The sequence below is a fragment of the Aspergillus ochraceoroseus genome, assembly GCF_002846915.1.
Source record: "Aspergillus ochraceoroseus IBT 24754 chromosome Unknown P175scaffold_3, whole genome shotgun sequence".
Taxonomy (NCBI): Eukaryota; Fungi; Ascomycota; class Eurotiomycetes; order Eurotiales; family Aspergillaceae; genus Aspergillus; species Aspergillus ochraceoroseus.
The window spans coordinates 1,375,646-1,397,459 of NW_024468478.1; the positions used below are offsets into that span (position 1 = coordinate 1,375,646).

At 48.6% G+C, this 21,814-nt stretch overlaps 6 protein-coding genes across 6 annotated transcripts; 2 read left to right on the forward strand and 4 right to left on the reverse strand.

Moving 5' to 3' along the window:
- The first annotated feature begins 353 nt into the window (after positions 1 to 353).
- P175DRAFT_0198168 (SAGA histone acetyltransferase complex subunit SPT7) lies at positions 354 to 4,484 on the forward strand. The gene is made up of 4 exons (XM_040892564.1): positions 354 to 1,605; positions 1,700 to 2,835; positions 2,899 to 3,575; positions 3,627 to 4,484. Exons 1-4 carry the CDS (start codon positions 516 to 518, stop codon positions 4,264 to 4,266), a joined length of 3,543 nt encoding a protein of 1,180 aa, XP_040753134.1. The 5' UTR covers positions 354 to 515; the 3' UTR covers positions 4,267 to 4,484.
- An 879-nt stretch (positions 4,485 to 5,363) lies between these two features.
- P175DRAFT_0477219 (putative eukaryotic translation initiation factor eIF-2C4) lies at positions 5,364 to 8,918 on the reverse strand. The gene is made up of 6 exons (XM_040895310.1): positions 8,400 to 8,918; positions 8,222 to 8,334; positions 7,983 to 8,173; positions 7,784 to 7,932; positions 5,882 to 7,718; positions 5,364 to 5,824 (listed from the first exon to the last, which is right to left on the reverse strand). The coding sequence occupies exons 1-6, from the start codon at positions 8,601 to 8,603 to the stop codon at positions 5,628 to 5,630; spliced, it is 2,691 nt and encodes an 896-aa protein (XP_040753135.1). The 5' UTR covers positions 8,604 to 8,918; the 3' UTR covers positions 5,364 to 5,627.
- Positions 8,919 to 9,984: 1,066 nt separating this feature from the next.
- Positions 9,985 to 13,684, reverse strand: rna14 (cleavage polyadenylation factor subunit RNA14). Its single transcript, XM_040895311.1, has 6 exons — positions 13,571 to 13,684; positions 12,517 to 13,495; positions 12,025 to 12,456; positions 10,957 to 11,959; positions 10,159 to 10,881; positions 9,985 to 10,096 (listed from the first exon to the last, which is right to left on the reverse strand). Exons 2-6 carry the CDS (start codon positions 13,405 to 13,407, stop codon positions 10,080 to 10,082), a joined length of 3,066 nt encoding a protein of 1,021 aa, XP_040753136.1. The 5' UTR covers positions 13,408 to 13,495; positions 13,571 to 13,684; the 3' UTR covers positions 9,985 to 10,079.
- Positions 13,685 to 14,066: 382 nt separating this feature from the next.
- Positions 14,067 to 15,106, forward strand: asf1 (nucleosome assembly factor ASF1; the record flags this gene model as incomplete). Its single annotated transcript, XM_040899858.1, has 4 exons — positions 14,067 to 14,175; positions 14,238 to 14,277; positions 14,342 to 14,650; positions 14,707 to 15,106. The coding sequence occupies 4 exons, from the start codon at positions 14,067 to 14,069 to the stop codon at positions 15,104 to 15,106; spliced, it is 858 nt and encodes a 285-aa protein (XP_040753137.1).
- A 1,039-nt stretch (positions 15,107 to 16,145) lies between these two features.
- On the reverse strand, positions 16,146 to 19,984 carry P175DRAFT_0500626 (putative SNARE-dependent exocytosis protein (Sro7)). Its single transcript, XM_040896993.1, has 7 exons — positions 19,661 to 19,984; positions 19,240 to 19,579; positions 17,578 to 19,161; positions 16,963 to 17,518; positions 16,770 to 16,891; positions 16,404 to 16,682; positions 16,146 to 16,347 (listed from the first exon to the last, which is right to left on the reverse strand). The coding sequence occupies exons 1-7, from the start codon at positions 19,745 to 19,747 to the stop codon at positions 16,322 to 16,324; spliced, it is 2,994 nt and encodes a 997-aa protein (XP_040753138.1). The 5' UTR covers positions 19,748 to 19,984; the 3' UTR covers positions 16,146 to 16,321.
- Positions 19,985 to 20,291: 307 nt separating this feature from the next.
- P175DRAFT_0436187 (phosphotransferase family protein) lies at positions 20,292 to 21,341 on the reverse strand (the record flags this gene model as incomplete). The annotated part of the gene is made up of 2 exons (XM_040893785.1): positions 20,292 to 20,418; positions 20,488 to 21,341. 2 exons carry the CDS (start codon positions 21,339 to 21,341, stop codon positions 20,292 to 20,294), a joined length of 981 nt encoding a protein of 326 aa, XP_040753139.1.
- Between the last annotated feature and the right edge of the window lie 473 nt (positions 21,342 to 21,814).

The window sequence follows — 21,814 nt, forward strand, 5'->3', positions numbered from 1 at the left end:
GTTGGCTCACGTCATGTGAATTTATGGAGATTCATATTCAGGCTCCCATAAAGGAAGTCCATCACCCATCACCCATCAATTCTAGGAGAGATTTTACGGAATTGGATCTTATTCTATTCTATTCTTTTTTTTTTTTTGAATTTTCTTTTCTTTCTCATCCCACGTTTGCTATGATCACGAAAGCATATTGAATCTTTTCCAGGTACTCGGAGTCAAAACTGCACGGTTGGTCTGTAACTGCGGCCACCGTTCCTCACGGGTTGACCTGACTTCACCTCGTCCGTTCGCGCAGAGAACCTTGGACAAAACTCCCCATCTTTGCCATCCGAATCCCCCCCCATTTCATCTCTTTTGGCCCAGGAGACATCTTCCCTCGTTTACTTGCTCTCCGTACTTTGTCTCTATGTATTTTTTAGCCACCCAAACACCCCAGTTATCCCCTGTCCGAACCTGATTATAACCGTGGAGAAACGAGCCCCCCTCGCCCGCCCCAGGACCGGGGTTTTGGAGCGAGCATGTCGCTCGGACACCACCACGCCTGGCTCCCTCCAGGTCATCTACGCCCTCCCGACGATCTACTTGATGCGCGGTCGGTCAATGGCTATTCAAAATCATTTTCTGGCTCTAAGACGCCTCAAATGCGCCGCTCTGTCGACGCCGACGGCCCTCACGCGGGCAATTTGATATCGGAGGCCGATCTTGCGGCGGATGAGGACCCACGCATTGCCCTATTCCGCGATCTATATAAACGCAGTGAGGCGAAAATAAACGGCCTATTTTCTGGGGAAAAACTCACAGATGATACTGCCGGTGCGGCTGTCGCTGGTGCTGATGAGCCCCATGTCAAAGACGAACGCGCCGACGAAGCGACTTCCCCCCCGCCCCCTGTTAAGAAACCTGCGAGAAAGCTAGATGACGACGATTACGATGACTACGATGACGATGACGATGATGATGAAGCTGAAGCTGAAGCTCCGTCACCCCCGAAATCGAAGACTGTCGGCCTTTTTCAGCAAGCCAGTGCCATCCCGTCGCCAGGTCGTCCTCAACGCGGATCAATCTCCGGGGGCCCAGACAACTCCAAGGAAATAAAGAAAGAGACTCTTGAAGATATCCGAAAGAAATTAGAAGAAGATAAGAAGGCGACAGAGGAGGCGGCCAAGAGAAGTTTTCATACTCTGTTTTACACCCTGGAGAACGATAGAGATGCGATGTTGGACCAGCAACGGCTGGAAGAGTCTGAGAGACAAGTCGAAGCCGAAATGTCAGGCCAGGTGAATGCTGGCAATCACTCAGCTGCGGGCTCAAACGGGTATGGCTCGCTGAGCAACGCGAACCTCGGCGCGTCAAGCTTGACCCTGAAGAACCTGATAGCAAGAATTGATATGAAGCGCACAATGGTCCAAGCTTCTGATGCGGAACTCCGTAGCCTAATGAGTGAAGTTCGCAAGAACCGAAGCAAATGGGCTAGCGAGGACAAGATTGGCCAAGAGGAACTTTACGAAGCAGCGGAGAAAGTATTGAGTGAGCTCAAAGCGATGACAGAGCATTCTACTGCTTTCCTGACTCGTGTCAACAAGCGTGATGCACCCGACTACTATGCAAGTAAGGATAACCCTGCACTAATCGCGACGTCCCAATATGTCGATCCTTTCTTTTTTTTTTTTTTTTTTTAGAAGGTTACTAATTCTGCCACTAGTCATCAAACATCCCATGGATCTCGGAACAATGACGAAGAAGCTGAAGGCTCTCCAATATAAGTCGAAGCAGGAGTTTGTGGATGATATTAACTTGATCTGGGCCAACTGCTTCAAGTACAACACAACCCAAGATCACTTCCTCCGAAAACACGCCATATACATGAAAAAGGAGACTGAAAAGCTTGTCCCCCTGATTCCGGAAATTGTTATTAGAGATCGAGCCGAAGTCGAGGCAGAAGAACGAAAACTTCAGCTTGCTGAGCTTGACGGCGGGGAAGAGAGTGATGATGAGCCGATTATGTCCTCTAGAGGCAGAAAAGCCCCTGGAAAATCATCTAAGAAAGGCGCCGCACCGGTTCGAAATACCCCTAGCGGGTCTGAGCCTCCTACTGGCACCGCTTCGCAACCTTCGATGCCTGTACGTTCAGACTCCGATCTTCCCATGGATGGGACTCAGAATGGGTTTGCAACTCCACCCCCTGGAACACAAACGCCGTCCGATCCTGCCGGAATCGGTGGCGTTCCGGGCGGACAGGGTGATAGCATGGAAATTGATGGACTCGGAGCGCCGACTGTCGCACTTAGCGCACTGCCTGGTCCCGGCATAGAATTTGCAGACCCCGAGTACAAGGTTTGGAAGCAGGTCACGAAGAAAGATCGAGCTCTCATCGCTGCAGAGAGACACCGCCTCTTCAAAGGTGACAAGATCAACTCCGACGAGCCCGCTCTACTCAGAACCAAGGCTGGTATGAGAAGGTGGCTGAGGAATCAGAAACAAATCAGCACAGAAGGTGATAAATCCAATGAGTCAGGAGCGCAAAATATGGAACCTGATACTGCCGCGGAAACATTGGCAGAAGGTATCGAGGTCGAGGAGGACAAAGTCATCCCAGATTATTATGACGTGATGTCCGGTATTCCTGATCTCCCCGCCCACTTGCACTGGAGGGAAGATTCTGAGGGGCATATTGTGGATGCCTCTGAAGAATTCTTGAGAGTTCTACCGAAAGGATTGTTTACTCAGCCAGATAGTAAACTTTCCCGGAAGATGGACGCAAACATGAGGCAGATGCAGGAAACACGGAAAATTTGCTCGAAAGTTGGTATTGTGAAACAGATGCAATTACAGTCGCAGGTAAGTGTTGCAACGCCCAGGTGACTTCTATCTACATGTCCTAATTTATTGCAGATGTACCAGAATCAATTCCAGAAATACCAGCCGGAACCTTTCCTCGAGCAAGATGTCCAACCACACGTCCTGAACGATGAAGGGCCTGTAATTGCTCCTTGGGTTTGCAAGGCTGCGCTGCAGCGCTCGGTGGCCAAGGTTTTCTATCATACCGGGTTCGAGGAGTATCAGCCTTCAGCTCTTGATGCTGCCACAGATATGGCTTCAGACTTTTTTCAGAAGATTGGTGAAACCTTAAAATCATACATGGAATCGCCCAAAGTCCCAGCTACTGGGCCTATGGAAACTACGTCGTCATCTCAGTGGAAGCAAGCCTATACCGAGCCCGAGATTGTACTTCATACATTATCTTCAGTTGGTATTGATGTTGAGGGTCTTGAGTCCTACATCAAAGACGATGTCGAACGACTTGGTACAAAACTGGCAACTGCGCATGAACGCCTTCGTTCGCTGCTCTCTGAACTTTTGCGTCCCGCACTTGCCGATGGCGGTGAAGATGGCTCTAATGCCTTTGCAGATGGCAGTGAGCAATTCGTTGGTGGTGACTTCGCAGAAGATATAGATGAAGATTTCTTTGGGTTCAAGGAGCTAGGGCTGGATAAAGAATTCGGGTTGGCCACACTCAGCGTTCCATTGCATCTGCTTCAAAACAGGATGTACAACGCGGCCCAGGCCCAGAATACAAGGTGAGTTACCTAGCTGTTCAAAAGGAGTACCGAATGCTGACCAATTTGTAGCGCCTCTCAATCTGTAACACTCTTTCCTCCTCCCCCCGCATATCCACGTATCACATCCGAAACCATTTCCTCGCAAATTGGCCTGGCGCAAGCCTTCTTCCATGCCAAATTACAAGCACACAACAACGAGCCGTTGGTGGAGGATCTTGAATTGCCACCGAAGCAAAGACTAATGGCTACTCGGCCGCGTCTTCCTGCATCTGGAAAGATTCCACCTCCTTCTGGTCTCCCGGGACCCACTTCAAGTCCTCAAAAACGGCCACTACCACCATCTGCTTCTGCGTCTAATGCTAATAAAGCTGGAGCCCCTGAACCTAGCAAGAAGAAGATCAAAAAGAACAGTGGAGCAGCAACGGGAGTCGCTGACTCTGTTGGCGAAGAGGATGGCGTTGCTGGCCGTGATGGCGCGAAGGCTTTGAATCCGATCTTGGCCAATATGAAAGCCAATGTGGCTACCGATGACGCTTCTGGAACATCAGTCACAGAATTCAGCAGCATCAAGAGTGGCGCGGGAAATTCTGCTGTGTCGGATGCTCCTGGCGCTGACAGTAGCGGTCCGACAACCACCTCCAACGCTGACCAGAAGACCAATGACAGTACTTTACCCCTAACCAACGGGACTGTGGGGGATGCATCATGATTTATGATCATTGTGTGGGCTCTTCGATATTTGATACCCAGGGCTTTTTGGTGAGCAAGAACTGGCGCTTCCTGGATTGCTTCAGAAGCATTGTGTGCTCCTGTTGGAACTGTAGAACTTGGCGTGGTTAACCCGTTCTTTCAATTATTGTTTTCATCCATTTTCCATGTTCTTTTTTATTTTATCATTTCTTAGATTTTTTTTTTTTTCCGGACGTGGGTTGTGCGATACAATCTGGCTAGAGAGGGCTGGTTCATCTTTTATGTTTCCGGAACCTGGATTTGAGCACCCACAAAGGAAAGACAATGGTCTTGAAAAACGACCCAACTTCTTTCTTTTTCTCTCTTGATATTGGCATTCAACGATAACCTGGATTCCCTGGGAACTGGCGGCATCTATTTATCTATTATTCTCTTCTGCCTTGATTCCTCCTCACATGATTACTTCTTCTCCTTCTATCTTCTTCCTTGTCTTTTTGACCTCCTCAATCTTTCTCTCTCTCTCTCTCTCTCTCTCTTCCTCCCTTGATATTACTTGCATTCTGGATTCTCGAATAAAGGCCCCGGGCGACTCCCGTGGAAGCGAGGCGAGCAGTCAGCTAGGTGGACGGGGATCAGCGCTACTACAGACAGTGTCACCCAGCATGGCATAATTCTGATATTCCTTCCCATACCAGCCGATCTTAATCATATCCTTCCTATTTTTGTATTCTAATTCCTGTCCTTGATAATTCACATCTGGTATTAATGTCTATCACCACTATTGACTCTCTCTCTCCCAACCAAACCCCTTGCTTCCTCCCATTGCGCAATAGTCAGAACAACCAATCGCAAAGGGAATAAAACCAAGGGATCAATGAATAAACAAGCAAGCTACTTTTTCATATAACTTGGAGTTCTACATATAAGATGATATCAAGCCACTTCAACTCCTGGACTTGTTAACGCATGGGTTTGAAATAATTGTCACCTGTTTATTTATCTATAGTTACTTAGGTTTGTTACAGGGCTGACTAACCAACCATACAAGTTTAGTTAACTAAAAGCCCTATGTTTCTAATGTTATAACTTTGCGCCATCGGAGTAAAAGACAATCGAGTGGTATTGGCCTATGCTAAGTACAAATTAAAATATGGCCTGCGACTTCCCAATCACGTAGTTCCATCTACTTCCAGAGTAAGTCAGATCCCGTGGACCAGTCCATCGCTAGCCTGAATTTTGTATTTAATGTGCATGGCTGTCAAAGCTATGAGCCTAGAAGTTAGACTGCGCAAAAAAGAGCAGAAAGAAGAGGAGAGCTTTGAAAGTAGCCTTCCAACCCATGTACTAGACATAGATTTGTTTGAAGAGGCCCTTGATACTCTAAATGTACCACATGCTGAAGGGCAACCGGTTTGATGTCCCGTGAATAGGCAGAAGCCTGGGATCGATTGGCTTGTTCTTAGGCTTAGGGTTGGTGAGTTTGATCTCTGGCCCGCTCTGAGGACCGGAGCTAGCCGGGGCATCATCATGATGTCGCGCACGGGTTGCGATAAGATGAGCGTAATAGACCGCGGGGACTGTAGAGTTCCAAATTAGTATGCAAGTCCTTGACAAGGGAATCTATTGGTACTCACATAGAGAAACCGAAGTCGTCGACCGCATGTATTGATAACAGTGGTCGTAAACCAAGTTCTCCAATTCTTGAGGACGATGTTTGATTTGGTCGAGGATCACATGATAGTGAACAGGACGAGATGTTCCCTGAAGGGCGATATGCGAATACAATAAGAAGTCCCAGTCATGGGGACTGGTAACATCTCTTTCGATTAGGGTACCCGGAAGAGGGTTGCCGTTCTTGTCTGCTGAGTTGCGATCGCCAGGCTTTGGGAACGCACGGAGATGGTGACGTTTGTTAGCTATGACAACAGTGAATTTTCCTTTCCATAGGTTATTGGTCAAATTCATAAAGATTGACTTCATATCAAAGACTTCCTGGTTAAGGACGTGTTCGAACTGTCCTGTGGACACTCCATCGCGGAAGTAGTACACGTGCTCAGGAGCACGGCCACCACCGACCGTTGACATCCACTCGCGGATCAAAGGAGTCAGGATGACCTCAATATTTGCTCGTGCTATGATCTCCACACGATCTCCATTTGCCTCACAGGCTCCCCAGTAGCGTCCGCCAAAGGTATCCATGCAAACCGACATTGCTGCCAGCGAAGGCAGCCAGACGCCGTGGGGCGCATGGGAGACGTCAGCGCCGATAATCATCGATCCGGGTCTTAACGCTGCTTCGTTGACTTTAGGAATGGCCCGAGCCGTGGTTCCTCCGAGCTTTGCGTTGACTTTCATCAAGACATTGGAAACGTACTGAGGATTTGCTTTGGCTACATGTGCCGACTGCAACACCTGGGAAGGCACTCCCCAACGACAGTCGCATGATTTCTTGATGCGAGAGTAGGTAAAGGAGTTTTTGTCTGTAACGATGACAACGAGCAATTGGGGATCCTTCTGGAACTTCACTCCGGTGGAGTTGTACAGTGTCTTAATGGCTTCGCCCACATCCTCCTTTAATTCGACAACAAGAGGGCGTCGCACCACATTACCTCCGTGTCCAGAGTATCCTTTCATTAAAGCGTCACAGAATGCTTCCACCTGAGTACGGTTTATCGCATTGCGCTTTCCGGGAAAATAGCCGACACCCCAGCAATCGAGAGGCCTTTTGTTTGGTTGATAAAACTTCTTTCCTCTTAAATCCCAGCGCCCATTTGTGCCAGGGTTGCAACGCTGGTTTGCGCCAAACTGAATATCGGGGGCTGGTAGCAGACGGGCTTTTGTACGGATCATATTGCTGTCAACCTGCAAACCGAAGGTTTGAAGCACGGGATCGTTGGAGTGATCAAGCATTTTCTTCGAGTTCTGAATTGAATTCAGGCGATCCGCTGGCCGGGACGCAGCATACTTAATCATCTGAGAAGTTTGGTACTCGTTCAGTTTCCACAAATACCGGTGAAGGCCATGGATTGTTAAAAATTCCATGGGATAAACGACACCTTTTTTCGTCATTTCAACCATCGGAAGCTCCCATAAGCTGATGACGATATTGTACTTCTTCTTGAAGTAGCCTTCAACGCTAAGTCTCTGCGTAGCTCCGGTGGCAGGATCTTTAATATCGAGCATGTAGTTTTTGGCATTGCAGTTGATGAGACCCTTGATAATGAAGTTCGTTCCAAGAACCGGGCAGCCGCGGTAATGTGGCTGCACCTGGAGCTTTTTGATACGCCGATGTACTTCGAAGAAGGCAGACGATTCAGTGGTACCCCCATGACCATCCGATACGGGTTTCAAAAGATGAGTTAAGTGCTGATGGTCTCGGCAGTCCAGAACGGCCATTGCTGCACCCACGAGGGACGTGCGAGCCCAAAAGCACGTATTGGAGACATCCACATTGACTATAAGACCGCGGTTCTGGAAAAAAAAAAAAAAAAGCTTAACCTGATGAGTTTGGAGAAGTGATGAAGGAATTGACTTACAAGGGCAGGGCGAATGGCCTGGTACACGCCTTTGAAAGCCAATACGCCATTTCCGATATCCCTGTATTCGCCATTTTCATCGAAGAACGAGCGTTTGATAGCGAGAAATTTCCCACTTGGGAATTCTCGGAGAACATGATCTAGGAAATCTGGGACGGTCAATATACACATCAAGCCTAGGACAATCAAGAAGACTAACTCAAAGCTTCCAAAACAGTTTCTTGCATGGATACTTTCCCGTGAAGCCAGCTGTTTAGAGCAGCCAGATTGACAGTCTTCGTTCGACGAACCACCAGACGGAACGCGTTTGGTATTTTACCAGCAGGGCGGCCTTGCTCGGCATCTAGGTCAACCATGATGTTGAGTCCATTGCTGTACTCAATGAGAGACCTGCCTCTGGTAAGTATGTGTTTGGAAAGCTAGCCTTTGGGTACTTACCAAGCCAGCTTTTGTCCGTCAAAGATGATCTGCTTGAGCTTTGACTTTCTGGCCATCGAATTCCACACTTTTTTGACCACACCACTCTTCTCCACGCCATTTCCGATATGGACCTAGATTGAGTCAACAACATGAACTCCTGTAGATAACTGAAGTAGGCTCAAGGAGAGGCACTCACGTCATATTGATAAACTTTTTGGCTAGGGTACTTGGTGATGGCGTAGGCATTCAGCTGAAGTTCGATTTCTTTCCCGGTAGCATTGAAGCCATTACGAGGAACAGTCGCAACTGGAACTGCATACTTTACCAATTCGTCAGCATCACGAAATCGAAGGTGCCGAAGCCCACCAGGGAGGCTGTTGATCTGATCAAGGTTTTCCATGATAACAAAGAGGAAAGGAAATAGGGGTACAGAGGAGGGTGCAAGTAAGATTATTATGACAATTGATCAAGTAATTCCGCTTGACAGTGTTGGAAAACGGAAGATGGAATAGCAGAGCTGGGAGCCAGGGGAGGGTATGAAGATAAATATGAAGAAATCTCCCATATGTATGGGGTTTTCGGGCAGAACTCCAGTCCATTCAAACAACAATAAGACAAACATAATGAATATCGGCTTTCTGCATCAATGAAACCCAGGTGAATTTCCATAGGCTATGATGATGCTTTTTTAATTGATGACCAGAGTGAATGTGGGTGGGAATACAAAAGAATGGAACATCAAGAAAGCAAAATTCAAGAAGCAAAATAGATTAGAGATATGAGAGGTAGAGGTTAATGAGCTGAATAGAATAAGGGAATCACAACTTGCAGTTAATGGAAAGAGGAAGCGTAAACACAGACATACCAGATGATTCATAGAATACGCCCCAAAAGGAAGGTCAACGTTTCGGCACATATCGGTGATCAGCTTAGCCTTATCCAAAGCTGGATCCCCGACTGATCCAGGACCAGGTTTCGCCATCTTTTCAGTTGAAAATAGAGACCTTGGACCCGTTGGTTATGATAAGTTGGCGGAAATCGAGCGATGGCCAAACACCGTGATCGAGTCGAATCAGGTGGAAAGGAGAGATCCGATGCGAAGGTTGAAGGTAAGGAAGGAGGAGAGAGTAAGAAGAGAAGAGAACTGGAGGGTCGAGATGAAGAAGGAAGGATGTGTTGAACAGAGGAGAGGAGGAGGAGGAGAGGAGGAGGAGAGAGGGAGAGGAAGGAAGGAAGGAGTGAGAGAGAGAGCGAGATATTTATGCGGTGGCCAGAGGGGGAAAGTGTTAATTGGGGTCAAAGTGAGGGGAGTTGAGTTGAGATCGAGACAGGAGAGTCATAAAAGTTGATTCAATATGGGTGAAACAAGAGTCCCCTTCCCTATTCTACTACAGACGATGCAAATCTCGGAATTTACCAGCATCTTCTGAAGAGCCCGTCATTTCCCCGCGTGGGAAGACTATCTGGCCTACAAGGATACTTGGTGTGCCTACTTGGAGGAGCGGATTAGGTATGGGCAATATCAAGATCTTAATGGTTCAACTATGATATTTCTTGTTCTTTTGGTATCTCAGGGTTCCAAATCTGTACAAATCGTAGAAAATATACCAAACCAACACAACCAACAGTGCGTTCTGATTTTAGACTCCACCCGCAAAATTTTTCGTACACCCTGCAAAACAAAGACGGAACGCCGTTTTATCGAATGCAAGTGACATTGAATACTGACTGTAGGTGTCAAAGCCTTGTCAGGCCAATTATATCGGGGAGGGGGGGGGGGGGGGGGGGATCGATCATCAATGAGAAGAAAGGAGGAAGACGGATGGAGATAAGGCGAGTTCAGGCTAGTCTTTCTGGTCCTTTGGATGCAGTATTATCATGAACGGTAGGTTCCTAGTGGGAATCAAAGTGAGAAAAGAATCTAGATTGAAGGAAGGTAGATCAGATTCACCTACCAGAGAATGTTTGTCCCCCAATGGTTGTTTGTCCTGTTCCAAGGCCCCGTGCAGATTGGGGTAGAGGGATTTGGGAAATAGAAGTCGGCATATCTATCCGGCGGATAAGGTCCACCATCTTCTCGGGAGAAAACCTTCCCGCAGTGTATGTCGATGCGGGAGGGATAATACTGAGAAGATACACGATGTCCCGGGGCAAGGGGGCAGCTGAGCCTTGTGATCGGTACTGGGAGCCGGTCTGAGTCCCAGTCATTGGTTGGGTTCGTTTCTGCTGATCTATCTGGCGTCTTTGGGCAGTCTTCAATGGTGACTCAGCCCGAACGAACTTGCGAGGTCGTGTTATATCGTCATCGAAATCCTCCAAGGGTCTCTTTGGAGAGTTCGTCACTGACGCTTCTTGGTACCTTGAGGTAGGGGTACCATGACGAGAGATGATTTGCTCTTGAGGATATGCTGATTTCGGCCGTGTCTGAGAGGGGGAGATGATGGGTCGTATGGCTGTAGGATCGAAGGAAGGAGCAGCGAATCGATGAGAAAATTGTTCCAGAGTTGGATCATCAGGGAACAGTTCACGCATGCGGTTTTCCAGGTTTATGACTTGGATTAGATCGCCGTATCGCGACTCATATTCGTGAAGGAATGCGAATATGGGCTTCGTCTTCTGGACATTTTCCGGGTTGGAAGCAAGCTTTCTCACCGTCATCTCGAAGACTGCTCTGGCATCTGTTCAAGAAACGATTAGCAACTGGGATTCATCATTATGGGACCCGGGGTGAAGAGCAAGCGATGTTAACTTACTAATGACATCATTTATATCAATCAAATGCTTTAGATATTCGAGTGCAAAATTCTCGTCGTCCGGGAATAGCTTGGCACCTCGTTCGAAGATCTTTGTCGCTGCAGGATCCTTATAGCAATGGTATTCGATAAGGGCGCTAGCAATGTAGACGTCGCTCGTGATCCGGCCCTTCTTGCGAGCATCTGCAAATATTTGCCGGGATCCAGGCATTTCTCCCGGCTTGCCCTTACCCTGGATACGCCGCATCGCACGCATAAGGCCAATCCAAGAGAAAGAGATAGTTTTAGATAGAATTCCTATCTGGATGGCGTGTGCATTTCTGACCGCCTCGATTTGGGCGTTCTTAACAGATTCTCTTGCTTTTGACTCACTTTGGTTATCGTCGTCGTCGTCGTTCCTCGTTTGCTGTTTTTCGGGGTTAAATTTTGCGAAAGTTTCCTCGAGACGAGCGACGTCTTGGTTTTCCCGCGTGCGAGCTTTGGCAATCAAGTCGTAAAGAGCATCGAGAAGCCTGTCATATGGCTCTCTCACCTTAGCTCCCCGTTTAATAGGGTCCTGCTCTGACTCCGAGGTAATTTCCAATCGATCGGCACGTTTAAATGCAAGCAGGCAGCTTTCTGGGTTAGCATCTATGCCGTTCTTCAAGAAGTCATTTCCTTCTGTCTCCATATCATTGAGGAAGCAGAATTCAGCTGCTTCAAACCAGATCTCTGGAAGAAACCTAAGGGCCATAAGAGCTTGCTTGTAAACATAAATTACACGAGATTTGAATGCAGCGAGGTCTTCTTCCTTTAGAACAAGGGGGTCTCCCTTTTCCCACTTAATCCAACGCTTCCAGATTTCAACTTGCTGCATGAACTCTACATCGCCTTCAGAGCCAGGGACAGGGGGTAGCCTGGGCAGTGTTGTCCGGACTAGATCTCGTGTGATATTCTGTAATTCTGTAAACGAACTCCGAGCAGTCATATATGCGGGGGATTGTTCTTGTAGAAACTTCCGGCCCTAATCGTCGAAATAGATAGCAAGTTAGCGCAAATCCAACGAAGTAGGAAGGGAATTCGAGTTACCGTGAGTTTATTCAAGCCCATCTCGAACTGATCGTATTCCTTCCACAGAGTATTGACTGCCTGCATGGGAACACAGATCGCCTTTTGATATGCTTTCCGCAGCAAGTCCATTTTCTGCTGATCCTGCCACCCAGAGCCGCCAGCATTCCCCGGCCCGGAACGAATGAACTGAACATAGTCGGTCCAGATAGACCCAGAATCCTTATCGACGCCGATGTATTTGAATGCCAAGTCATACGCCGAAGAGATGATCCTCCGCGCCTGACCAGTTGTGTCTGTCGTTAAAGGGTTACGCCGGCGAACGTAGTCTAAGTAAACCGTCCAGAGCTGAACAGCGGGGATTGTGAGGAGTGTTCTATTGAAGATTTGCTCCAGACGAAACAGCTCATTGAGTTCCGATTCCATGCTTGCATAAGCAACCCACGCTTCCGCCTGTAAATGGATCAGTCTTTACTCATCGGTACAGAAGAATGGGGGGGGGCAGGTACTTACCGAGAACGGGAAGACCTTCAGGAATCTCTCATATACATCTCGGCAGCTATCAATTCTATTGCGGCTCCTGTGCTCATTAATCAACTCGAGCCAAGCTGGGATGTCCCCGCGAGGATCTTCCTGGATTCTGTCTTCCAGAATGCCAATGCGATCATGAGGCAAACGGCCCCTAGATGTGGAAGGAGAATCAGGCGTAGGAGTAGCTGTAGCGCTGTCTTGCGCATTCTCAGGCTGCAAAGTACGTGAGTTGTACATATTCTGGCCTAAAGACATAGACCCATCATTTTTAGAGGCGACAGGAACAGAAGGAAGAGAACTATTAGGAACATTCTTCGCGCTGGCAGAGTCCTGCACAGCTTCATCCAAAGATACATCAGGGGTAGAAGTAGCTTCAATTGCATTTCCTCGAATGGGCTGCGAAGGTATAGTATTCACGTCTTCGACACCTAGTACACCTGGAGGCTCATAATCCGCATCCCCCGTGTCATCCTCATCCTCATCCTCGACCACAAACCCCCCAATTGTTCTGGTTTTCGGCTGAACAGAGGTACCCAAGACAGGCACCGACATCGAAGCCTGGGACTCAGGTGGTGAAGGTGTTTGGGAAGGGAAGGCATTGCCAGCCTGTTGACTAGGGTCTGATTCTTGGGGGGGAGAAGTTTGGGTCTGGGGTTGCGCGTCTGAAACGGGGGAATCTGAAGAAACATTTTCACTTGGCTTGAAATCTTCCTCGGGAGCGGAATACTGGTCATGGAGTGTCTTTGAAGGATCATATTCATCTGAATCCGAGCTATATGCATCCTGATCTTCATCAACCCCATTATAGTCCCCAGAATCTGCATTCATTGCCTGAGCCTGGAAGAAGGCCTGCTCAGCGTCATCTTCAGCCATGGGAAACGGAAAGTGGAATCGTTCCGGGGGTAAAAATGACGACGAATAGAAAAAGAAGAGATAAATAAAGATACTGGGAGCAGGGAACCTGTCAGGTTTGGTCAGCGACTGCGGAGAAGACCCCGAAGATGGTCTCTCACGAGGGGGGGGGGGGAACACCCACAACAAGGCAGAATTAAATTCGTGAAATTCGATACAAGCCCCGGTTTAAGGCACAGATGACAACCCAGATGGGAAAATCGGCCAGGGGAGATATGTCCGTAGAGAGCGGGCAACACGGCTGGAAGAAGCACACAAGTGAAGCTGGGGCAGAAGCTGCAGCTTGCACGCCATCCGCAGTCACGTGCGAAAGGCGGTGAGCGCGAGGGATGCGTCCACCACACGCGGCGCGTCGTCGATCCTTTTGAGGTTGTTTAATTACTCCCGCCTGTCTGCTACACTAACTATCTAGCTGCATTTCTCCCCTCGATGGGACTTCTTCCTTGAGTTTTCCTCCCTTAAATACTGTGCACGGCGCGTTGGTCCCTTGACTTGTTTATTTTTATTTTTCATATCTCCGTCTGTTTCACCCCCTATCCTCTACCACCCTCGATTTCACAAAACTCTCCCCCCCCCCCCCCCCGCCCTATACCAACGGTCAACGCCCCTTCTATATAAACATGTCGGTTGTCTCTCTTCTTGGGGTGAAGGTGTTGAATAACCCTGCTCCTTTCCTTGCTCCTTACCAGTTCGAGATCACCTTTGAGTGTCTGGAGCAGCTTCAAAAAGGTGGGTTGGAAATTGAGCCCCTTCCTGGGCTTGGGAATGCGCCTGTTGATTCGAAATTCTAGACTTGGAGTGGAAGCTCACCTACGTCGGTTCCGCGACCTCGTAAGAACCTCCCATTACTGCAATCCTAATTTCTTCTTTTCTATACGGTCACTAATGTGTGTAGTTCGGAATATGACCAAGAGCTTGACTCCCTGCTCGTGGGACCCATCCCCGTCGGCGTCAATAAGTTTATCTTCGAAGCCGACCCACCAGATCTCAGACGCATTCCTACTTCTGAAATTCTTGGTGTGACCGTGATCCTCCTTACCTGTAGTTACGACAGCAGAGAGTTTGTCCGTGTGGGATACTATGTGAACAATGAATACGACTCGGAGGAGCTCGCCACCGAACCTCCTACCAAGCCTATTATCGAAAGAATTCGCCGGAATATCCTGGCTGAGAAGCCCAGAGTGACCAGATTTGCCATTAAGTGGTGAGTGCACCTACTACAACCATTCTCACTGATTATGGATGCTAATTCCGTTTTAGGGATTCTGACGAATCTGCTCCTGCCGAATATCCACCTGACCAGCCCGAAGCAGATGGGCTGGATGACGATGGTGCAGCTTATGGTGCAGAGGAGGCAGAACTTGAGGCTGCCCTTGTAAGAGAGCTGGAGGAGGCCGAGAAAGGGGATACCGTCAAGGGCGAGGACCACGACATGGAAGGTACCGACCACCCGGCTATCAAGGAGGATGAAGAAGAAGACATTTCCGACGCGGAGAGTGAGGATATCGAAGACGAGAGTGACGACGATGACGACGATATCGAGGAAGAAGACGGCGGCGACGCCGACGAGGATGTCGAGATGGGCGACGATGCGGAGCCCAAAGACGACACCACCAACCCCGCCACCCACCACTCCCACTCAGAGGTTATGGTTCATTGATTGAATTGATGCAAAAGGCAACTGGATCCTGCCACTCCCACCACCTTTGCTTATTCTTTATCTGTTGCATGATTTTATGATTTAAGTTCCTACGTTTCTCTTAACGATCCCTCATCTATATCACCTCTCACCAGAATCGCACGCACCCGCTAGTTTTAACGATCTAATAGAGCGAACATAAATTAGGAAATGAAATAGTTCCGCCCTCAATGCTTACTTCCACCCTGGGCTAACAATGCAAGGACCACGAGACCCCTGAATCTACGTACGCACACAACCCTTCCTAGTTAGTACGCAGTCAGGACAACTCATCCTCATCCTCATCCTCATCCTCGTAGTTTATGTGGCATGTCTTTTGCGCACCCGCATGCTCGCCATCCATCCCTAACGTCAACCAGCGAGGGATCGAGGGATCGAGGGATAGTATACCGTATGATGTCTTCACTCCTACAAAAGGTACTCCGTACTCCGTACTCTGTAGTGGAACACTTATTTAGATACCAGTACTAAGGAGGAGTAATAGTAGGAAGTCCTAGCTTAGTAGGAGGTATAAAACACTATACCTACCTACCTTAGGTCCCTATGTATAACTATATCTATCTATCATTCCAAGTAACACCACTACACTCTCCAAAAAAAAAAGAACAAAAACTTCAGTTATATAGAATTGAAGATATCTCACGACATATATATAAACCAAGATTGCAAGAGGAAAACAACGATAATAACAGTCACCGCTTTTCCTCACTGCAGTCAGTGAGTGAGTAAGTGCATCATTTATTGTCTTGCACTGCATGGGTTTTCTTGTAGTCTGTACAGAGTTAGTAGTACTAGTAGATACATAACTATTTCAGGAATATGCAAAAAAAGATAACTAACCAATCCACTCTCCTACTATTGAAGAGCTGTTTTTTTTAATGATACGCCTACATGTTTGGGGTTTATGGATATGGCTGTATTTAAATTGTTTTCAGAATGCTTTCGAATTCTATTCTATTTGGGGGGTTGTGTTCTCCTCTGTACCTCTTTTTGTATGGAGCCTAGTAAAAGGAACCCCGAAGAGAAAATACCAGACGCAGACGTTTGGGTATTTGTATTGTTGGAGAAGTTCTAAGGTACTTCCATGGTATCGAGATCCATATCATGTTTCTTTTCTTTCCTTGTCTTTTTTTTTTTTTCTTCAAAGAAACACGATATATTCATATAAAACGCTGCTTAAAACCCGAACTTCGACCCAAGTACTATGAGATTCGTCAGCATATATCAAACTTGAGAAATGTAATTCAAATGTACTCACCACCTAGCACTGCTTTCTTCTTCTGATTCTGAACATACTTGTTGACATCGCGGGCCCAGTTGTTACTGGTCTCCTCCAGTCTGTCCATGTTGTCCCCTGCGAACCCGAGTCGTTCCGTACGCTCTTGCACCTGACGTGTCATGTAGGCAAGGTACCCTTCCTCGTTGCCGGCTTGAGCTGGCGGCGTTCGGCCCTCTCGAATAGCTCTTCGCCGCTCTTGCTCTTCTACTCGCATCTGCTCTTGCATTCTCTTGGAGGGAGGTCGATCTGGACCGCCGACTTTTGGAAAAAAAAAAAAAAAAAAAAAAAGGTTAGTTCACGGTATCATCAATCTTCGAAAGAGATAATGAGGGAGGGAAGACGAACTCAAGATATCCATGTCGGCGGGTGAGATATACTGCGTGCCGGAAATCCACTGCATATTAGTGATTGTAGGACGGAGCGGGATAGTTGCTTGCGGGTTGAAGAGCTGGTCTTCCGAGGGGCGCCTGTAAAAGTTAGTTAGATATGCCCCCCTATCCCTCCCAACAAACAACTCGAATGGGGAGATTCCACGTACAGTTCAATGCCAGCCCCCCAAACGTTGAAAAGTCCTACTTCTGACGGGCTAGTCCAAGCTAAAACAGCTCCGTTGGGTGACACCGTGGCGGAGGAGAGACGGCTCATGTCGGCCGTTTGGCTAATTTTGCTGCTGCCAATTTCTTTGAGACCGGGAATGGAGAACGCTCGTGCGTTGCCGTCCCCGAACAGCCCAACTAGACAGCATCCTCGACCTTGGATATTGACCACAGCAGCAGAATCACATAGGTAATCATTCCAGGACCGGTGCGCGCCCTTAGATGTCGCGGGCTTGAAGATTCTGCAACCAGAGACGGTCACAGCAACCACCGCCCCGTCGACTCTAGCGCCATTCCTCAAGCCCCCAAAGGCATCTGGTGAGGCTAGGGCTAGATTGCCATCATCTGTATTGATAGGGATGATGTTGATGACCTTATCATCCAAAGGCACAGATCCAGCGAACGAACCCGTATAGGTGCCACCGTTTGATGGCAGGATCTTGAAGGTCGCCAGGTTACCTCTGTTTGTGCCCACAAAACAGCAGACGCTGGAGTAGTCTTTGATATATATTTTTCAGCACGATTCAATTGCGACAGGGTATCATAAGAATACATACCTTCACCCTCCAGACTTAAGATACCAAATTCAACGCTCGTAGGCCATTCTGGCTGGGTCTCCCCAGTGCCACGAGATTTGAGAAAACTACTCCTCTTGTTTCCTTTTACTAGCTCGGACACATGGGCCGTGTGGATGATTGCGGGCCCCCGAAGGTCGATGATGACCAAGTTACCACTCTGGAAGCCAGCGGCAACGAATCCCACTGGGCTGTGTTTAAGGGCAGTCACTGGACCTTGCTGCATATCGAGCAGGGTCAATGGCAAGAGACCCTGTTTCAGACCAGGATCGGCTCTGTGTGTAATATTGGTCAATTCCCCGGGACCCTTGTTGGTTCCGGGAGACTCCTCGCGACCGAAATGTTGGTTACCACCCCATCTGAATATAACAACCTCGCCACTTTTGAGACCAACTGATAATTCGCCGGTTGATCCTCCCAAAGACATCTCAGAGACCTCAACATTAGCAACCCGGCCCACAGCGCGGGTCAGATCAACTTGAATAGTGTCCGAATTCTCAATCTCATCGTCATGACCTACGTCCCACAGGCGAATGATACCGTCGGCATGTGCTGCGGTGATGACGTTGCGATTTTCCAAGCGCTTTAGGGGCTTCCTTGCCTCTGCGCCACCTTGAATAAACTTTGGTCCTTGAGATCTTCTCTCCTTCAGGCCCAGCCAGGCGCCACGCTCCACGGGTGATAGAGTGATTTTGGTTACGAATGGGTGGACGAGAGCAAGAGAAGGAGGTAACATGTTGGTAGGGGTGATGGGATGCCCACTCGGGAAGCTTAGAGTGACCAACTCACTCGAGGATAGAAGAGCAATCACCGCAATAGGGTCATGAGCGCCAGCATAGTAGGGGGAAGCGCGAGGAATGAGACAAAAGCTAGTAACCACAGCTCCTGGAGGAACTGGAAGCTCTGTTCGGCGCTTTGGACTTTCGAGATATGTTTGGATGATGGCCCAGGAGGATGTTTGATAGTTGGGGGTCGGGCCCAGGTCCAGAAAAGTAAGGCCTTTGTTTACATCTCCTTTCGGTTTCCCCCCTGCTATGAGCAGAGCAGTGTCATCACTGTTATCCTTCACACACCACGCAATGTCAGTGATAGGGTCCTTGAGACCACTGGGTGCGTCTGATGAAGACGGTGGTCGCGCAGGCAAAACACCTGGTTGATCCACGTCGGCTGTAGTGATTGACCGGGCTAAAAGCTTGCGGCCGTCCTTCGAGTCCCAGAAGACTAAACTGTTATCGTCATGGACAGTTAGTACAAATATACCATTTGGATGCCACAGTGCCCTAGTCAATTTCGGTTTGCGCAATTCTCTCGACGGGACATCGCCATTTCCCCCCAAAGCGCCTGCAGGCACTTCATACTCAAAGTATTTCTGTGCTATATTTTGTTTGAACGAGAAAACCACCGCTCCTTCCGGGTACCCAATCAGGATCTTGCCGATATCTCGGGGCGAGAAAGCCAAACTGACGACCGGACAATGTCGCACTCGAGTATTACGCTCAGTCCATAGATTTGGTATTCTAAACGGGGTCATGGTTTCACGATCCAGATCATAGGCGATGATGTCGCCTATTCAAGAGAGTTAGCCAAATAGAATATACGTATCGGTATATCCCGGATTGCATGTAGTGATAGCGCGTGCCATACCATTTTGCAGGCCAATGAACGCATACTCGAGACTGGGATCCGTAAGCAACGCGCTTGCATGGCTTGGAGGAGCGTATGAGACTAATGTCTGTCGGGTTTCGAGAGAGTACACGGAAATTTCGCTCTTCGAGTCCACACTGACCAGCTTATCGGCGCAAAACTGAAGGAACTTCGCGGATGCCTTTCGGGGCAAGGGAAATATGACCGACACTCGTCCCTGCCCAAAAACGTAGATCTGACCATGTCCGAACTGAGACTCGCTGGTGCCGACAGCAAGGAGCGACTGAACGGGGTCGTATGCGAGGGCACTGATCTGAGAATTTACACCGCATCTAGCCACCTACAAAAAGACAAGTCAACAACGAGGGCCCGGATCAAGTGAAAAAGCAGACAGGGAAGAAAAGAAAAGGCTGCTGCCTACATCGTCAATATCGAACAGTTCCGGCGAAAGAGTTCCGGATAAGTCTTTCTGGATACCGGCTTGCTTTCCCCGCAGGAAATGCGCCATTTGCTATATAAGTGCAGCGCTTCACATAGAATAGGGAAGGGTGGAGGAAGAGAGACAGTGAGGGAAGAGAAAGAAAGAAAAGAAGGGAGGAGGAAAGAGACCTGGTGGGGTTTTCTTGTTGTTCAAGAAAGAGGAATTGAAGGAGGGGAGGAGGGAGGCCTAGAGGTGAAGACGGGGCTGACGACATTCGTTGATTTGGTGGTGTCGGTGCGGTTCAGCCCCGCCCTTGGCTTCTGGCTCCCTTTCGTGTTAACTGGACACGGGTTGTTGTACTGGACATATATATATATTATATAATAAGTAAATTGGGAAGGAATGGATATTGTATGATCGGTCTTGGGATCATATTGCTTATATAACTCTATATATATAATATCCGGGAAGGTTGGTTGCCCAATTTTTTAGGCCGGAACCACAAAGTATCCCTATTCCTAGAAAACGCCCCCGTACAAACGCCCAAAGAGAGAGGGAATCCTCTCTCTATGATGCTCATCTCTTTTGCCATCAGCCTTTCTCTTGAGCCTGCGGCAAAAAAAAAAAAATCTCACGTGGCTGCCATTTCCCCCAGCGTCGTCATGAGTTGCCTCCTTGCATCGATCTCAGCGGTCGAATTTCGATGGTTCCGATAGTACTGCGAGGTGATTTGGTGGATGGAGCGATAGCAAGAGTATCTAGACATCGGGGTCAGCAACCCTGTGCGATAGTTGTGTCTTGATCTGGACAAAGGGAAATATACGCACAGGAGTTGTCGAACCCTTGACAACTGGGCTTTCGAATCGCTAGACCCAAACCCGTCTAACATAGCAGCAGACGGTCGGTCGAAAAGCTTGGCCATAAATAAATCGCCCCAGACTGCATTGCCAAACCCGGAAATCCCGCACAACCGTTTACTATCCGGGTCAACAAGGACCTGTGACGGTTGGCCAAAGTCGATCATCACGAGTCGCGGAAGAACGACCTCGTCAAGTGCGGGTGACAGCCAGCTAACACGATGTCTAATCTCAGCGTATGGAAGGTTCACGAAGACATCCTCCGAGTCACGAAGTATACCCTCGAGAAGGATGAGAAACGCCTCCCTCCAGGACCGTTTCCCACCCCCTGCCGCCACTTGTCCGAGGGATCCAAAGGAGTCGGAGATGTGCTGTCCCATTCGCCTTGCTAGGAGCCCTAGACTCCTGTCAATGGCCTTTTTTTCTTGCGAGGTAAGTTGAGTCTCTATTTCTTCCAGCGTGGACCCTGGAATATGATGTCGTACGAGGCACGAGGGTCCCAGCAAAGTCCCCAACGGATCATAATGGAGAAGCAGTGGAGTATATGGTAGTGTGCTTTGATTTAGGAGAGAAAGAGCCCGGGCTTCTGTTTCCAGCGAGACATGCTCCCAGCGGAGAAGCGGTGTTGTGGGCCTCGGTGCGCACTTCAACAGAACGTGAGTTTCATTCGATAACCGGACCAGATAGAGGGAGTGTAGGTGGCCAGCCATGGGATACACCCTGGTGACGTGCACTGGTAGGAGAAAATGCCGCTGGAGTATGGCCCCGAGTTTCTCGGAGACCTCTGCTTCTAGTTCTGGCGGAGCTGGTTGAAGAGGTGACATTATGAGGTAGGAGAGAGAGAGAGAGAGAGAGAGAGAGAGAGAGAATATGCTTTAACAGTCCGCGAATGGCATTATAGCCAAAGATTCGCGCCTCTTTGCAGAGAGAATCGGACAAGGGGCCATCGACGCAGGCTGACACAGAGGCTATAAGTGTTGGGAAAGAGGAATCAAGAAGGAGCAACACACACGAATCCTACACATCATGAAGATGGGCAACAGTCAGGGCTGTAAATTGGGTGGTGATTACCGATCGCATCACGAACCAGTCTCCATCGTCCATAAGCGAGCTTAACGTTGCGCCTACTGGGGAGATATGTAAAAGATCGAGAGGGAAGGTAACGCGCTGGGCATATTCGGACACATCGCAATTCATACACTGGAAACTCGCCTAAGCCTCCCACTCTTAGAAAGGTGCGACAGGAGCGAATGGATTGGCCCAATCAGGAGGTTTCTTTGCCGAGAAAGAACCTCGG

What these genes read in the sequence shown, in the direction of transcription:
- P175DRAFT_0477219 (XM_040895310.1), bottom strand. Translation starts at nt 8,603, where the DNA reads ATGGAAAACCTTGATCAGATCAACAGCCTCCCTGGTGGGCTTCGGCAC. An exon ending in AAAAAGTTTATCAATATGAC is followed by an intron (nt 8,335 to 8,399) that starts GTGAGTGCCTCT and finishes GACTCAATCTAG; the next exon opens with GTCCATATCGGAAATGGCGT. An exon ending in GACGGACAAAAGCTGGCTTG is followed by an intron (nt 8,174 to 8,221) that starts GTAAGTACCCAA and finishes TACCAGAGGCAG; the next exon opens with GTCTCTCATTGAGTACAGCA.
- P175DRAFT_0500626 (XM_040896993.1), bottom strand. Translation starts at nt 19,747, where the DNA reads ATGGCGCATTTCCTGCGGGGAAAGCAAGCCGGTATCCAGAAAGACTTA. An exon ending in CGCCGACATGGATATCTTGA is followed by an intron (nt 16,683 to 16,769) that starts GTTCGTCTTCCC and finishes TTTTTCCAAAAG; the next exon opens with TCGGCGGTCCAGATCGACCT. An exon ending in GAAGAAAGCAGTGCTAGGTG is followed by an intron (nt 16,348 to 16,403) that starts GTGAGTACATTT and finishes CGAATCTCATAG; the next exon opens with TACTTGGGTCGAAGTTCGGG.
- P175DRAFT_0198168 (XM_040892564.1), top strand. Translation starts at nt 516, where the DNA reads ATGTCGCTCGGACACCACCACGCCTGGCTCCCTCCAGGTCATCTACGC. An exon ending in TGCACCCGACTACTATGCAA is followed by an intron (nt 1,606 to 1,699) that starts GTAAGGATAACC and finishes TTCTGCCACTAG; the next exon opens with TCATCAAACATCCCATGGAT. An exon ending in AGATGCAATTACAGTCGCAG is followed by an intron (nt 2,836 to 2,898) that starts GTAAGTGTTGCA and finishes CAGATGTACCAG; the next exon opens with AATCAATTCCAGAAATACCA.
- rna14 (XM_040895311.1), bottom strand. Translation starts at nt 13,407, where the DNA reads ATGGCTGAAGATGACGCTGAGCAGGCCTTCTTCCAGGCTCAGGCAATG. An exon ending in TGAAGGTCTTCCCGTTCTCG is followed by an intron (nt 12,457 to 12,516) that starts GTAAGTACCTGC and finishes ATCCATTTACAG; the next exon opens with GCGGAAGCGTGGGTTGCTTA. An exon ending in TGGGCTTGAATAAACTCACG is followed by an intron (nt 11,960 to 12,024) that starts GTAACTCGAATT and finishes TTCGACGATTAG; the next exon opens with GGCCGGAAGTTTCTACAAGA.